The following is a 16,359-nucleotide window of genomic DNA, read 5'->3' on the forward strand; positions in this document are numbered from 1 at the left end:
TTTTGACCGCGGCTTCGCCCGCGTGAATTTCCCATGAGAAAAGTTATTTTTCTGGGATTGAAAGGTACCTTATGTCCTTCACCATACTTCAAACTACATGTGTGCAAAATTTCAAGAAATTTTTTTGAGCAAACTGAGCGTGAAGAGGTAACAGACAAACTTATTTTCGCCATTATAATATTAGTTAGGATACAAGTTTATTTGTTACACAAATTAAAAAACCCCCGACAACTTTCGATACAACTTTTGAACAGCTTAGCAGATTTTGATCAAACATATCTAAGAAGCACCGCACAAAAATTAGCTATCAAATAAAAAACCCTCATCTAACACACACATGTGTACACCCGTTGATGAGCTAGTGTCACGTACGCAGACAGACACACTTACCGGTAAAACTTATAACACCCCTTTTTGCGTCGGGGGATGAAAAACAACATTAAAAGGACAATATTGAATACAGTTCAGCGCAAGCGTTGGCAGCAGTAACAGCGAGAGGGGAGGTGGAGGCGCTAGCGGCGTGGGTGGGGGAGCTGGAGCAGGCGATCGAGCGGCCGCTGCGCGACTACCGCCACTTCGTCGAAGCCTGCTTCGGCCCCTTCTCTGTGCAGATCGCTAGGGTAATTCTCGTGGTGTAACTCGACCCTATAGCATGACATAACTAAATAAATAAATATAAACTTCTCCACAACAATATAGGTTTCTAAACTACACTTTAGTTATAACTAAAACATTGTAATTGATCTGCTGTGGAGAACTTGTGCCAGAACTAGGTATACAATGGAACCTGTCGTACAGGACACCAGGCCTCCCCTCAGAAAGAATACAAACAAGAGACAGAGATGTAGATAGCCTGACTTAGGTTGTTGAGGGAATTTATACAAAAATAGTGCTTGAATCTAAATCCTTAACTGGAAAATTAAAATGTTATTTTTTATTATATTAAACTCGTTTCACGAGCGATGTAATCCGAATCGTTTATTAAATTGTACCATATACAGTAATCAATTTCATTATCCTATTTTATAAAAAAGCATAGTACTAAGTCAATTTTATAAATGTTCAATTTGGAAAAAATTATTCTTTATTAAAAAAAATGTCGGACACGTATAAAACATATTAACAGTTTTATGTTTTGCTCGTATTATAATGTAATTTTTTTATTTAACCGTAGACGGGGTCGTACAGACAACTAGAGAAGGAGTGCGGTGAGCTGACAGCCTCGTTGCGGGAGAAGGTGTCCGCGCGGAGACAGGAGCTGGCGCTAGGTCTCAGCGACGCCGCGCGGGCGAGGGTGCGAATGACAGCTCACGATCTGAGGGTAAAGGGCTAATAAAACATGTTTTTTTAACAGTTGGGCATTAATTGACAACACTCATAGTCATACACTTTAACAAACAAATGCATTAAGCACTAAGCTTGTATCGTGAGACAAACGAGCGCAGCACGCGCGGTAGTTCAAGATCATATACCTGCAGGGCCAATCTAGGGTCTAAAAAAAGGGTACATCCCTTTCTGGTACAATGTACCTGACTTTTGAAAGGTATATCTCACTACATTTTTCTGTAAAAAAATAGAAGTTTATGTAAAATAATATATTCATGTATTACGATAAATATATGTAATGTACTTTAACTGCAGTGATAAATCACGAAAAAATATATCTATAATTCTGCTTCTGCCATTATCAAAATGTTGCTAACTTAGTCTAATTTTACTAATTTTGACGACCAAAATGCGAATTAGTAGCGTGTGGTTCCTTGAACAGGATATAATCCACACTATATCCTCCCGTGAACCGGTGGTGGTGTAATAGTTAAGACGCCCGTCTGTAGATCGAAAGGTCCCAGGTTCGAATCCTACTCGTGCCACACGAGTTTGTATACCAATCTGACTCATGTATAGTAGTTTTCATCGACCACCACTTGCTTCCGGTGAAGGAAAACATCGTGAGGAAACCTGCACACTGGTTGATTCTTATTAACTTGCGTGTGAAATGGAGAAGGCAATGGCAAACCACTCCATTAAGAATGCCAAGAAAGTTGTTGTGTGTGTTTCATTCCACGTAATAACTACGACTCTCAGCCATGAGGAAAATACGACTATGAAAGAATATCCTCCCGTGGATGTCGTACGAGGCGACTAAGGGACGCGAAGCCTAGGCAGCTCATAGCCAACAACAGTATTCCCAAGGAGGGTTGACGTCAGGCAGGCGGTCGGTCGTAAAATTACAGCTGAATTCTCAAAATTCTAAAGTTATTTTTACGATGACGGCTTCGCGGCGTCACAGTCCCGAACACAAACGGGAACATGCGAAGATGAAAGAGTTTAGATGTTTGTTGTCTATAAAACTCACGTGTAGAGTTTTCAATGAGTATTAGTTTGTCTATTTGTCAGCGTGCCGTCCAAGCGTCAGCGGTGGAGTTGTCGCGAGTGTTCAGCAACATGTCGCGCAACGAAGAATGGTGGACGGCCAGGGGGCTGGAAGTTGGTGATTGGCACGCGTTGGCCGCCAACACGCTGGTCGAGGTGATTGGTTAAAAACAAGGCGATTACTCCTCGCACACTAGCGTCACCGTCAGCATTTTTATTAATTTCTTAGCGAATATAAAAAAAATATTTTAACTGATTATGCCACATAAAGAATTTTAGAAGAAAGTTTATTAGTTTTCTATAATATAATGTACACTGTAGATTAAAAGGAGTTTAGTGACCACCTTTGTCGATTTAGTCAACTGTGACTACATTATGCAGTGGAAATCTATAATAATTGTTTCTACTTCTTTATACTGTGGTTTAATCTGTTTAAATATTTTTTTAATTTTCGCCAAGAAATAAAGGAAATTAATAAAACGTGAAAGTGGTGGCGCTAGTGTGCAAGGAGAAATCGCTTTAAGGGATAGACCTTCTAGATACAGTAATAATAATTGTACATTATGGGATAACCTTCTAGACTGAGCTATCTCACATTTAGATTAAATTTGCGGCCCGTCCTGGTTTCGCTCGGGTAAAATCAGAATAAATTATACACCTAAACCTGCCTCAGAAATCCCACTATCTATTGGTAAAAATCGATCAAAAATCCGTCATATAGTTTTTGAGTTTATTGCGTTCATCAGACGCGACGGGGATACATATTTTTCTATTAATTAGGAATGTAAAAAAAATAAATTTCAGATTTTTTTATACCACCAAGCAGGCAAACAGTCCTGATGGTCAGCGGTCAGCTTTTGGACACATGCGACACCGTTTTTTTTTTTGTATAGACGAAATAGAAGATACTTTATCTCTATCTACTACCTACTGTTTCTTTTTCTTAGGTGTTCGACGCTGAAGTACTAATAGCGTTAGAAGAGAACGAAGCGAGGCTGTCTCTGTCTAGCGGCGCCGCGCTGCGGACGTGGGCCGCGCGCTGCGGACGCGACGACGCGCCGCCCGACGTCCTCGCGGAGAGGGACGACTGGCGCAGAGATACTATGGGTATGGTAGCTTTTTCTACTATTATGGTAGTTTTTGTAGAAACGGTGTGCTTCATGTTCTGGCTGAGAGGGACGACTGGCACGGAAATTGTTTTGATATGGTAGCTTTTTCTACCAATATGGTAGATTTTGTAGATGCTGTGTGCTTTATGGTCTAGCGGAAAGAGATGCTTGGCGGATAGACAGTATGGGTGTGGTAGGTTTTTCTACCATTTATGGTAATTTTTGTAGATATGGTGCGTACGTATAGTCTATAGATTTTGAGTGATTAAGTAACAAACGTCAAAATCAAAGATCCATATCACTGATATGCCAACTTCCGCTTTTATATGGCAGGATTGTTTCGCGTGCGCATTGACGCCGTTTTACGCTTCATACATAAATACGTTATAGTAAATAATAAGATAAGGTGTAACGTTGTCAGGCGCGTGGAGCGAGTGGGGCTCCGGGTCGGCGGTGCGGGTGCCGGCGCCGGCGCTGGAGGTGTCCGCGTTTAGCCCGCGTGCCCCGCTCATGCCGCCCGTGCCCAGTCAGGCGGTCTGTGCGCTGGTGCTCCACAACAGGTTCCTTTGTTTGAGACAACTTTATTGCACGCAACGATATTAAAAAAGTTCATAAAGGGCATTGAGGTGATGCCGAAAACGGGTGTATTCCGAAATTAAAAAAAAATTACTAATCTGAGCGATATTTCCTTGTTGCCAACATTAATCTAGCTGCCATCTTGATTGGTCTGGCAAGAATACGTCACTAGCGTCAAGTTTTCGCGCCATTTGTGTTGAATCATAATATCCCAAAGATAGTTCGTAACTTCCCCTATATGGAAAAATATGATTCGACATTTTAAATGCTTGTTTTGAAAAACCTAATAACATATTTAAGTTCTTCTTCATAGTCGTATTCCTCATGGCTGAGGGTCGTCGTCATTACATGAAATGAAACATACGTAATAACTTGGCGTTATTAATGGAGTGGTTTGCCATTGCCTTCTCCGTTTCACACACAAGTTAATAATCAACCAGTGTGCAGGTTTCCTCACGATGTTTTTCCTTCACCGGAAGCAAGTGGTGGTCGATGAAAACTACTATACATGAGTTATATTGGTATACAAACTCATATGGCACGAGTAGGATTCGAACCTGGGACCTTTCGATCCACAGGCGGGCGTCTTAACCATTACACCGCCACCACTTTCGATTTGGAAGACCACAAATTATGCCAATGTATAGGAAATCACCCTGTATAAATAAATATATTAGGACAAATCACACAGATTGAGCTAGCCCCAAAGTAAGGTCGATACTTGTGTTATGGGATACTAACTCAACGATACTATATTTTATAACATATACATACAATACAATAATTATTTATTGCACAAATTAATTACATAGTATACTTAAGTACAAAATGTATAATCACACATAGCTTGACATTACGATATAGATACATTATGCAAAAGGCGGCCTTATCGCTGTAGGTCATTTTCCATCACGACCCGACCGGGGATCGAACCCGGGACCCCTCGGTTCAGAGGCAAGCGCTTTACCACAGCACCACCGAGGTCGTCACAACGTATAAACGTGTGTTTGCAGGGAGTCTGACAACCCCGTGCCGCTGGACTCGGAGCTCTGCGCCGAGATACTGAAGACCCTCGACGATGCGCCCGACTCTGATGACACCAGAGGTCACTACACTATTACGTTCAATTATTTAATTATAAACTTAGATAAAATCTGAAAATATTCAATTATTTGTTTAATCCATAGACTTAGATAAAATAGAAAAATATTGTACAGTCAACAGTACATCAAGCTACCCTGCGTGAACCACTTTTTTTTTTCACGCTACAATATTTTTTTATATTATCCACAGCGTATCCGTAACACTAGGAGAGTCACGCGTGCGTTGCCCACTTGTAATCACACCGCCTCTCTCACCCTTCAAAACCGGAACACGTCAATCCAAGCGCTGCTGTTTTGCAGTTACAATAGTTTGTAGCTTGTGAGAAATAATTATTTAATGTAAAAATTGACGTGAAAAAGTGCCTGTGAAGGTCCAATTTCTGAATAAATGATTTTAATTTGCTAAAATAGACGCGAGTGAGGTTAAACCCATGAAGACATTTTTACCAAGGTCTACCTCTGCATCTACCAAGGTCAATGAAACTTGTGGCAAAAATGATTTTCATTAAGAACTTGTTCTGCCAGCAGAGTGTGTGTCGCGGTACCGCGGCGGCGCATCGTCCTCCTCCAGCTCGGCCGCCAGCGAGGGCTCGGCCGACGCTGACCTGGACGACCAGCCGGACCCGATGTGCAGGTATACTCTACTGCTATACATTCCTTGCTATTCCTTGCTAATTCCATTGTATTCAACAAAAAACGGACAATACAATAGGCAAGCTGATGTGAATTTCCTGATGATGAGAATTTTCGCGCATAAGAACAGTACGTTACGTGACAATGAACGCACAATACTTTGCGCGCGCATCTAGATCATAGAGCAAGTTTGCCACCAATGAAAATGCGGGATTTTGACAACCTATTTGTTTCACCACAGAGTATGTAATGTCAAAGATGAAAATACTGTCATGGCCGCCTGTGTTTCGACTTTCTGTCCACTAAGAATAGACATTTGGAATTTATTTTTAGAATATAAAATTAATATTTCTGTTTATATAATGTATGAAAGGTTAATAGCACATTTTTTATTTACATTGAAACTATCATTCCATACTTTATTACGATATCGGTCAATTAGCCAATTCGTAATATGACATGAAATCCGTAATTGGGTGAATTTCACGACGGTTTGAACGCGGCGTGTAGCGTTTCATTAGTGTCGCACATTTTTTTTGAATAAAGAATCATTATTTTTTTATTAAACATTTATAAAATTAACATTGTACCTGTACTTTACTTATTTATAAAATAGGATAACGGAATTGATTACTGTGTATGGTACAATTTAATAAACACTAATGATAGCCCGCGGCCGCGTTCAACACGCTCGTGAAATTTAGCCAATAGCGTTGAGTGTTGACACTGCAGCGTGTCGCGGGCGGCGTGTCGCTGGACGCTGACCGGGCGCGGCGTGCGCTTGCGCGCGGACCTCGCCAGCCCCGAGGACGTCACGCTGGACGACAGGGCGGGGACCTCCGTATGATGTGAGATACTCCACATACTCCAACGAGATTAAGTTTGCGGGCATCATTGATGATTTTTAACCCCCGACGCAAAAAGTGGGGTATTATAAGTTTAACATGTCTCTCTGTGGCATCGTAGCTTCCAGACGGAAGTTTTTTTTGTGTCATAGATAATTTAATCCCGAGTGTTCTTAGTCATGTTTAATGAAAATCGATTCAGTCGTTCAAAAGTTGTGCGAAATGAGTATTGAAAGTCTGTTTTTTTTTTAAATTGTCTAACAAATAATTATATACTACTGAGCGAGCGAACAGGCGTGCGATCCACCTGATGGGAAGTAGTCGCCGCAGCCTGTGGAGTCTGTAACACCTACAGCATGACACTAGCGTTGCTGGCCCCTAAAATTATCGAAGTTATCTCAATGTGTCTTAACTCTGTCCGCGTCAAAATAGTGCACAACTGAAAGTTCGCTTAATTTAAGTTCGAATTTAGAACGCCTCAGCATAGAGGTCGATACAATCCGTACCAATATTATAAAAGCAAAAGTCTGTCTGTTAGTTTGGCACGCGTTTACGGCTTAATCGATGTAATTATTTTGATGAAATTTGAAATAGTTAATTATCTGAAGATATAAGCTGCTGCGGGCGAAGCTTTGGTCAATCGAACTATGTGATACAATAGGGTAACAAATAAAAACTATTCTGGTGTAGACTCTGGTATAGAAGCGGTGGTGGTTTAATGGTTAACACCTAAGCCTGTGGATCGAAGGCGAATCCTACTCGTGCCACATGAGTTTGTATACCAATCTGACTCATGTATAGTAGTTTTCATCGTCCACCACTTGCTTCCGGTGAAGGAAAACATCGTGAGGAAACCTGCACACTGGTTGGTTCTTTGTGTGTGAAATGGAGAAGGCAATAATGCAAACCACTCCATTAATTATGCCAAGAAAGATGTTGTGTATATTTCATTCCACGTAATAACCACGACGCTCAGCCATGAGGAATACGACTATGAAGAAGAATAGACTTGTTAGTTTTATACATACATAATGTAAATGTGTTTTCAGACGTCGCTGTAGAATAGAAGTGGAAAGCTGCATCAGGGATAAAGTGTAGTCGTTGCGACGCTTACGTCATTGTGATGGTAGGGTTACGCTATAGTATAGTTGTTAGGGAGAGCGTGCACTGTACTCGTACCACTGACAGTGAATGAACGAATGAATGAAAGAATGAATTTGCAGGCAAACATGGCAGAAGTACGTCAATAAAATTATGTCTAGATTCAGCTGAACAAGCGTGCAATAACCCATTTATAGCTGCTTTTTAAATTTCCATCTAGGATACTCAGTTTGAAGCGGTGGTGGTGTAATGGTAAAGACTGACTGCGAACCGAAAGATCCCAGGTTCGAATCCTACTCATGCCACATGAGTTTGTGCACTAATCTCACTCATGTGTAGTAGTTTTCATCGACCACCACTTGCTTCCGGTGAAGGAAAACATCGTGAGGGAACCTGCACACTGGTTGAGAAAGCAATGGCCAACCACTCCATTAATAGTACCAAGAAAGTCGTTATGTGTGTTTAATTTCAAGTAATGACCCTCAGCCATGAGGAATGCGACCATGACGAAGAGAAGGCTACACAGTATCCCTTCTTTACTTGAATATGAACGAATGAATGAATTTATCAACTTCCAGTAAAAGTAGAAGCAAATATATTCATGCGCATAGAAGGAAAGAAAGAAACAAGGCTGAAAATGTTAAAATCACGGCTTTACACCTAAAATATAACTATAAAAATAAAACTGTAGACAATTTGAGGAGATTTTTAATGAGACTTACATATTTAAACTATAATCCCATAAAACTCCAAACTTCTATAACTCAATTAATACAGCGTTCTCCATTTACATTGCGTAATTTGCGTTTCATTCCACGTAATGACTACTATAAGGGTGTGACGTAGTCAGGTAAATGAAACGAGTGAATGCTCGAATAATACTACTATATTTGAAGGAATAACACAATTATATAGGTGGTACAAAGATTAACATAATAGAAGATTAAATAGGTACTTAGTCTAACCTCACATCACCGCACTTATTGAAAAAAAAAATGAATTTATATAATATATTTTTTTTTTACAGTCAAATTGATAAAATATAATCTATTTTTTACGTTTTATAATAAGGTTTTGTACGGTTTCTATGTACAATGTCTATTTTACCATACTTATTTATTATCTCTACGTTTGGTGGTATGTCCTTAATAACTTTATAAGGGCCTAAATATATATTATCTAATTTATTACTAGGTGTATTATTTTTTACTAAAATTAAATCATTTTCCTTATAGCTTACAGGATTAATATTTTTGTCATACACATACTTTCTATTTATCTTACTTCTTAACAAATTATTTCTAGCCTCTTTTTGAGAAAGTTGCAAACGGTATTTCAATTCATGTGGATAGCTCTCATAATTATAAAGAGGTTCTACATCATTTGTCAGATTACTAGGGAGAGAACATTTCTTACCAAACACCAACTCGTACGGGGTGAAATCTGTTTCAGTATGAACTCCTGTATTGTAAGAGAAACACCAAAAAGGAATCCACTTACTCCACATCTCCGGGTGATTCTCTGTTTGAATACGTAGAAACGCATTCAAATGTTTGTGAGTGACTTCCAGAGCTCCTATGGACTCGTGATGGTGGGCTGTTGAGTTGAGTTGTTTAATATTTAATAATTTACATACCTCTTGAAAAATTTCTGATAAAAACTCCTTCCCTCTATCTGTAGCTATACATTTTGGCACACCATACCTGAGAATAAAATTATTAACAAACGATCTTGCTACTTCATCAGCTTTTTTGGAAATTAAGGGATAACCTTCTACATATTTTGTCAGTTCGCATTGACACGTTAGTATATAAGAATAATTATCATTATCTCTTTCCAAAGGACCAACAAGATCTAAGAATACTTTTTCAAATGCAGTATGCGCTGTACTAGTAATTTCCATTGGTTCTTTCTTTGGTATTGAATGTTTTTGACGTTGACAACTGTCGCAACGTTTTACAAATTCTCTAACATCTTTATCAATACCAGGCCAGAAATAATATTTCTTTATGTTGTTTGACATTCTTCTCATACCAGCATGGCCACTGCTAGGCAAGAGATGAAAATCATTTAAAATTATTTTTCTATCATGTTTATTCTCAATTCTTTTTACATTACTTAAAATACATATACGCGGTCCGGACCTATTCTTATCGTTTTTTATTTTATCTAATAATTTTTCTATAAAAATTTCATTATCTTTACTCTTTAATATGTATATTTCTTCTAACTTTAATAAATTACAAAAATTATCTAAATCTCTCACAAATTCGCCTCGCGTCATTTGTGATTGAGAATCTAGAAATTTCACATAAATTGTTCTTTTACTTTCAATATAGCATAATATTTTATTTTCTTTTGTGATAATTCCCTCTTTTTTAAATTGTTTTAGTCCCTTAATATCAATAAGTTTTAATTCTACTGATTCTTTCGGTCTTATATGGGTACTTACGACCTTTGGTTGATCAGGCCTCAAGTCTAAAGCATCCATATCTACCGATGAATCTAGTTTATTTAATTTTCTTGCGCCCGCTCTTGTCATAACATTAATAACACTTTCGTGCATTTCTTTTAAATCATTTAATGTGATTCTAGACAATGCATCTGCAGCTGCATTTTCAGAACCTTTAACATATTCTACTTCAAAATTATATTCCTCTAATATGATTCTAAATTTCATGAGCCTACTCGAAGGATCTCTCATATTGAACAAGTATACTAGTGGTTTATGGTCTGTCAGTATTTTAAATGGGCGTCCATATAAATATGGACGAAAATACTTCACAGCCCATACTATTGCTAGCAATTCTTTTTCTATCACTGGATAATTCTTTTCACCTTTATTTAAGCTCCTACTAGCATAAGCTATTGGTCGTCCATTTTTGTTTGATAAAATTGCTCCTATAGCATTATTTGAAGCATCAGTTTGTACTATAAATTTATTTTGTTCCGAAAAATCGGGATACTGTAACACAGGTGGGCTTATTAGTAGTTCTTTTAGTTTTTCAAAAGAGTTTTGACTTTCGGTATTCCATTCAAATGGTACGCCTTTTCTAGTTAATTTATTTAAAGGATATGCGATTTCTGCAAATTTTGGTATGAATTTTCTATAGTAATTCGTGAAAGCTACAAATCTTTTTACTTCGTCTGAATTTGTAGGAACTGGATAATTTTGTACTGCAGATATTTTTGCAGGATCCGGCATTATACCTTCATTAGAAATCACATGACCTAAATACAAAATTTCTTTTTTAAGAAAATCGCATTTTACTGGGTTCAATTTTAAATTGACCTGACGTAATCTTTCAAAAACATCTTGTAAATTTTTATTATGAATTGTTAAATTACGGCCAAAAACAATTAAGTCATCTAAATAAATTAGACATTTTTCATAATTTAGACCAGCCATTGCCAATGTAATCATTCTGGAAAATGAACTTGGGCTAGTTTTAAGTCCCATTGGCATACGTGTCATCTGATACTGTCCTGAATGGAAAGCTGTAAATTTTCTACTGTTTTCATCTAAATTAACATTATAGTATCCTTGATGCAAGTCTAAATGTGTGAAATAAATGCTACCTGACAACGAGTCCAGAATTTCAGTAATATCTGGTAGTGGGAATTTATCGTCTTCAATCTGATTATTCAATTTCCTATAATCTACGACAAGCCTCCATTTTTTGTCTCCTGTTGAATCTGATTTTTTAGGTACTAACAGTATTGGACTAGACCAATCGCTCTTGCTAGGTTCAATTATCCCTTCCTCTAACATTTTATCAATTTGGCGTTTAATTTCGTCCTTTTGAGAGTATGGCAAACGATATTGTTTTGAAAAGATTGGATTTGTATTAGGTTTGACAGAAATAGTATGTGTGTATACATCAGTAGTACTTAATTTATCACCAGGGAGGTAAAATATATCTGAATATTTAGCGCAAATGTTCTCAATAGTTTTTTGTTCCTCAATATTTAAATGTTGCAATTTCATTAATGAGAAAAGTTTTTTCACTCTATTTGAATCGGTCGTTGACTTTTCAAATTCACAAATATTATAGTTACTAACTTTATCAATTTTTGGATTTATTTCTGTGAGTTGAACATCATTTTCAGTAACATTAAGTATTCTAACAGGAATCAATCCATCTTTTGGTGAACATATGGAACTTGCTAAAAATATACCATGTTTTATTTCTTGAGATAATATGACACAATCTTCATTAATGTCCGTATGTATAAAATGTATTGACTCGCTTCTAGCTGGGATCTCAAAAATATCATTACATGTATTTATTAAAGGTAAAGTAATTTTCGAATTAATAAATAATGTCAAAGTATTTTTACTGAAGTCTAATTGAGCTTTGCATCTATTTAAAAAATCACGGCCTAAAATTCCACTTCCTTTAATTGGTAAATTTTGAAAAACAAAAAACTTATGATTGAATGTTTCATTATTAAAAGTTAATGGTAAAAATAAGTATCCTATTGCTTGTACACTTCCACCTAAACCGTTGACTGTTACATTCTCCTTATGGATTGGAATGTTACATTCTATAGCATGTTTATACGTACATGCCGATATTGATGCTCCAGAATCTACTAAAAAATATTTTTTGTTATAATTATTACATGATGATGAAAGTAAAGAAATATAACAATTACTATCACTGGCTAAAATAAATTTTTCACTATTCCTCACGAAAAAACTGATTCAAAGAAAGTTCTGACTCTTCAAATTTTTCGAAATTATTATTATCATTATCATGCATTAAATGAATATTACGATTATTACGCATCCCTTGATTTCCTCTAGTTGAATTAAAAAATTTACCTCTCTGCTGTGGACCTCCGCTACTTCCTCGCGTGTACTGACCTCGTGACCCTTGTCCTCGAGAAGCTAGATGAGCTGCTTGCTGTCCTCGAGCTCTTCCTCTATGTACAGGATAGCGGCAACGTCCTCCACGCCAGCTTCTATAATAATTTGAACCATTGTTGAAATATTTATTATGGTATGGTTTCTTGTACATACCCATGATTTCTCCAGATGTTGAAGGAATTGATACTTCTTCATCTTGGGCTGCCTGTACAGCATCTTTAAGTGAACTATAATTCCTGGCAGAAATAATCGTACTAAGTCGACGATTACGCAAGCCGTCAGCAAATTGCTTAACAGCCATTTTTTCATTAATAGGTTTTAATATTTTATAGCATTGATCATTCCCGTCAGCTTGCGTTATCGTTAAATCAACAAATAGTTCCGTTATTTCTTTACCATAGTCAGCAATTGACAAGTCATTTTGTCTAATTTTTTGTAATTTATTTTGTATTGCCGTTGCAGCTTTCTTACACAATAATACATTTCTCATATCAATAATTAACTCATTAACTGATTCATATTTTGATTTTAATTTTAACTTAGCTTCAGGAGAAAGCCTACTTTTTAATACGAAATTAATTAAATTTTGTTTACATGTATCTTCTTTCAATAAAGTATTATAATATTCAATGTTATCAATCAACTGTTTTGTATTCGACTCCTCATTTGTCATAATAGGTAAAAGATTTAACGCCGTTTTTAAATCAAAAGAATTCATGTTGAACGATGACTTCGGCTTATCACTATTACACAACACTAAAATATTTTCATGTAACTCTAAAAATCGACTACAATAATGTTTGATTAATATAATATCATCCGAACTATAATATTTTCTCTTAAGTTTTTCTTCAAAACCTATCAGCCACGTCTCATATTTCTCATAGATTGCATTAATCTCATTTAATTTGTTTACTAACACTTTTTCCGTTCTTCGACTGGCTCCTAATTTAATTAAATATACTCTAATTTTCTTTAATTCCTCATACAATGATATAATAGTTTCCATTAGTCACTTACCACCATAACGTAGAGTAAAATATTCTTGTACCTGTGCACATAAAGAACATAACACATTAAAAAATAAATAAAAATAGACTTTAAAATATAATCGCGATTACAATTAACACTATCAAGTCCAAAGTTCAGTCACAGTGCATCATCCGTCCGTCCGTATATGGAAAGTCGCTGCATTCTCGTACATAAAATTATTATTAGGATATTTGATTATATATTTAAGATACTTTTTTTTTTTTTTAAGTAGATTATTGTATTTTATTATTTTCACTTTTTTTTTTTTTTTTTAATATTTATTTTTATATAATAAATTTTCACTTTTGAAATATATTTATGCACTTTTATTTTTATTTATTTTTTACACCATTTCTTTTGAATAGATTTTTTGGGGTGGGTTAAGGTCTTCCAACTGTCGCCGGAAAAGTGATCTTCTTATAGTCGCCCGATTTATCTCCTTAACAATCCATTTTCTATGGCATTTTCTATATAGTCGATATATGAAGAACAGCACGCCACACAGTATAATTAACAGGATAACACACAGGATAATATTTGTGGTGCTCATATGAAAGCGAATTTGTTCTGTAGTTGCTTTATTATCGCCAGCCGCAGCATTCTGGATGACCAGGGTTTCTTCTTTAGACTGTGGGGAGCCCATTATTTTTGTGAAATTTTTTATTCACGTGTACACTAGCGTTTAGTCCGAAACAAAGATAGAACTGGTACTTTTCCATTGTCCTTATTAACGATTACACGAGTAACGTCTCAAATTCGCGGCGCGGTGGAAGATTCCATAGGCAGGGTCGCCATATAAGGGTGTGACGTAGTCAGGTAAATGAAACGAGTGAATGCTCGAATAATACTACTATATTTGAAGGAATAACACAATTATATAGGTGGTACAAAGATTAACATAATAGAAGATTAAATAGGTACTTAGTCTAACCTCACACTACGACCCTCAGTCATGAGGAATACGATAATAATGAGGAGTATATTAGCTTCCAAATAAAAAAAAAAATCACTATTGATTTAAAAGTTTGTTGTGTTTTTGTGTGTGAGTGTTTCACATAAAGTTTTATTACTTAAAAATTTTATTTAACTAATTTTAATTTCGAAATATGTTATCACAAAATACATACGTTGTATATAAAATGTACAGTGCACGCTAAGCCTTAAAGATATCACTATGAAGTTTCAACGTCTGTCAATCCAAATTGAACTTTAAGTATTAGAAGTGAGAGCTCAATTAACATGACATCGTAATTTCAAAGTGACTATGGTATGCTAAGTTTGTGTTGCTATTAACGGAGTCTATTAATTGTAATGTTGAGATTATTATTGAAAGGGTTACCATAAAATCTTCTTTCAGGTTTTGTGAGAAATACATTAATATTGTAGCGCGGCAAGGTTACGTATGTGTTGTGGCCTGTACAGTTACGTGCGAGGATGGAGCACCCATCCTCGCACGTAACTGTACAGTCCACAACACATCAACCTACCTAAAATGATTGCAATATAAGCTCATGGTAACCCTATTAAGTAGAGCGTTTATTGTTTTGACAATAAGCTATAGATTGAACACGATGCTTGGGTTATATTTGTGTAATAAAATATTTTCGATCGACCGCCGAAAAAGAATATGTTTTTAAGGAGTCTTTGTTGACATAATGTGATTTTTTTCAATACTCTGAGTAAGAGAAAGGCAGTTGTGGCTTCTTTGAAGAAATGTTGGGATTTTGACAATTTTTGCCGTTAACTTATGAGATGAATAAAGTATTGAATAAATGTATGAAATTAAAAAGACTCTCATCGCTATGGATAAGAATATTTATAGCACCGCTTTTTATCGCAAATATTTTTATTGCAATGTGAACGAACAGCGGTTCGTTTGACTAAAAGGTTGGAAGTCGAGTGAATCTGATAAAAAGTCGCCAACATCAGGGCTTCTCTTACGCCTATGCGAATATTGTTCGTAAAGTGTAATGAATAAAAATTAATAAAAATAATAAATATTATATCAATAGGTGCATAAATATAACCCATCCATCCTAATCATCGCTCTTTAAAATAAGTCTTTAATGCTGAGCGTGTAAAGTTTAAAATCGCGTAGACTGTAGAAAACTGAGTTAGGGGATAGCGCGGAATTGAAAGACTTGGTCAAATACCTCGGAATAAGTGCACTTGTCTCAAACAACGATAGTGCGTATGCTTAAAATAATAAGGTTGATATTTCTGTAGCAATATATCAATTGAATCTGTAAAAAATATCCGTACTTTTAAATATAATATTACAATAACCTCGTAGTGTAAAAAATCAAGAATATTTTCTTTTGCGGATTCAGTTGGCATAGACTATAAAATATAATTTTTTAAATTTTTGGTCGTCGCATTTATCATAATCTCTTCCGTTGTGTACAAAATTTAGATTCTGTAGCACAAAAGCTGTTTTAATATAATGTAGTGTATGTAGATTTATTGACCAAAAACTGCGGCATTTATTTTTTATACGTAATTATATCTATGGGCTGATTTCTTTTCTGTGCCATTTTATATCTATTGTTTAAAATGGGGCGTCATTCGTAAGTTTTTTAAATTGAAAAAAAAAATGTTACATGGGGCTATTTGCCTTATCTAAAACTATCAGATCTGAATGTCAGTCTCTCTGAACAAAACATTTTTTTTTTCATGAACGTTTGTGTATAATGCTTATTTTAAAGCATTGAATT

At 36.0% G+C, this 16,359-nt stretch overlaps 2 protein-coding genes across 5 annotated transcripts in view; one reads left to right on the top strand and one right to left on the bottom strand.

Annotated features, from left to right (window-relative positions):
- LOC128673516 (uncharacterized protein) overlaps window positions 1-16,359 on the top strand; it is a 47,754-nt gene that overhangs the window by 22,338 nt on the left and 9,057 nt on the right. Inside the window, exons 16-24 of one of the 4 annotated variants that reach the window (XR_008405091.1) lie at window positions 464-620; window positions 1,175-1,321; window positions 2,398-2,529; window positions 3,321-3,480; window positions 3,904-4,042; window positions 5,072-5,163; window positions 5,687-5,795; window positions 6,527-6,642; window positions 7,689-7,765. Coding sequence is in view for 3 of the 4 variants with exons in the window: in XM_053751411.1 (XP_053607386.1) it covers window positions 464-620; window positions 1,175-1,321; window positions 2,398-2,529; window positions 3,321-3,480; window positions 3,904-4,042; window positions 5,072-5,163; window positions 5,687-5,795; window positions 6,527-6,641 (1,051 nt within the window). In the remaining variant the exon portion in view is untranslated. Of the gene's footprint in view, window positions 1-463; window positions 621-1,174; window positions 1,322-2,381; window positions 2,530-3,320; window positions 3,481-3,903; window positions 4,043-5,071; window positions 5,164-5,686; window positions 5,796-6,526; window positions 6,643-7,688; window positions 8,585-16,359 lie in introns of those variants that run through there. The other 3 variants (XM_053751412.2, XM_053751411.1, XM_053751413.1) reach the window with 3 other exon arrangements.
- On the bottom strand, window positions 8,609-13,838 carry LOC128673519 (uncharacterized). Its single transcript, XM_053751422.2, has one exon. It carries the CDS (start codon window positions 13,620-13,622, stop codon window positions 12,426-12,428), a length of 1,197 nt encoding a protein of 398 aa, XP_053607397.1. The 5' UTR covers window positions 13,623-13,838; the 3' UTR covers window positions 8,609-12,425.

This window comes from Plodia interpunctella, chromosome 11 (assembly GCF_027563975.2).
Source record: "Plodia interpunctella isolate USDA-ARS_2022_Savannah chromosome 11, ilPloInte3.2, whole genome shotgun sequence".
Lineage (NCBI taxonomy): Eukaryota > Metazoa > Arthropoda > Insecta > Lepidoptera > Pyralidae > Plodia > Plodia interpunctella.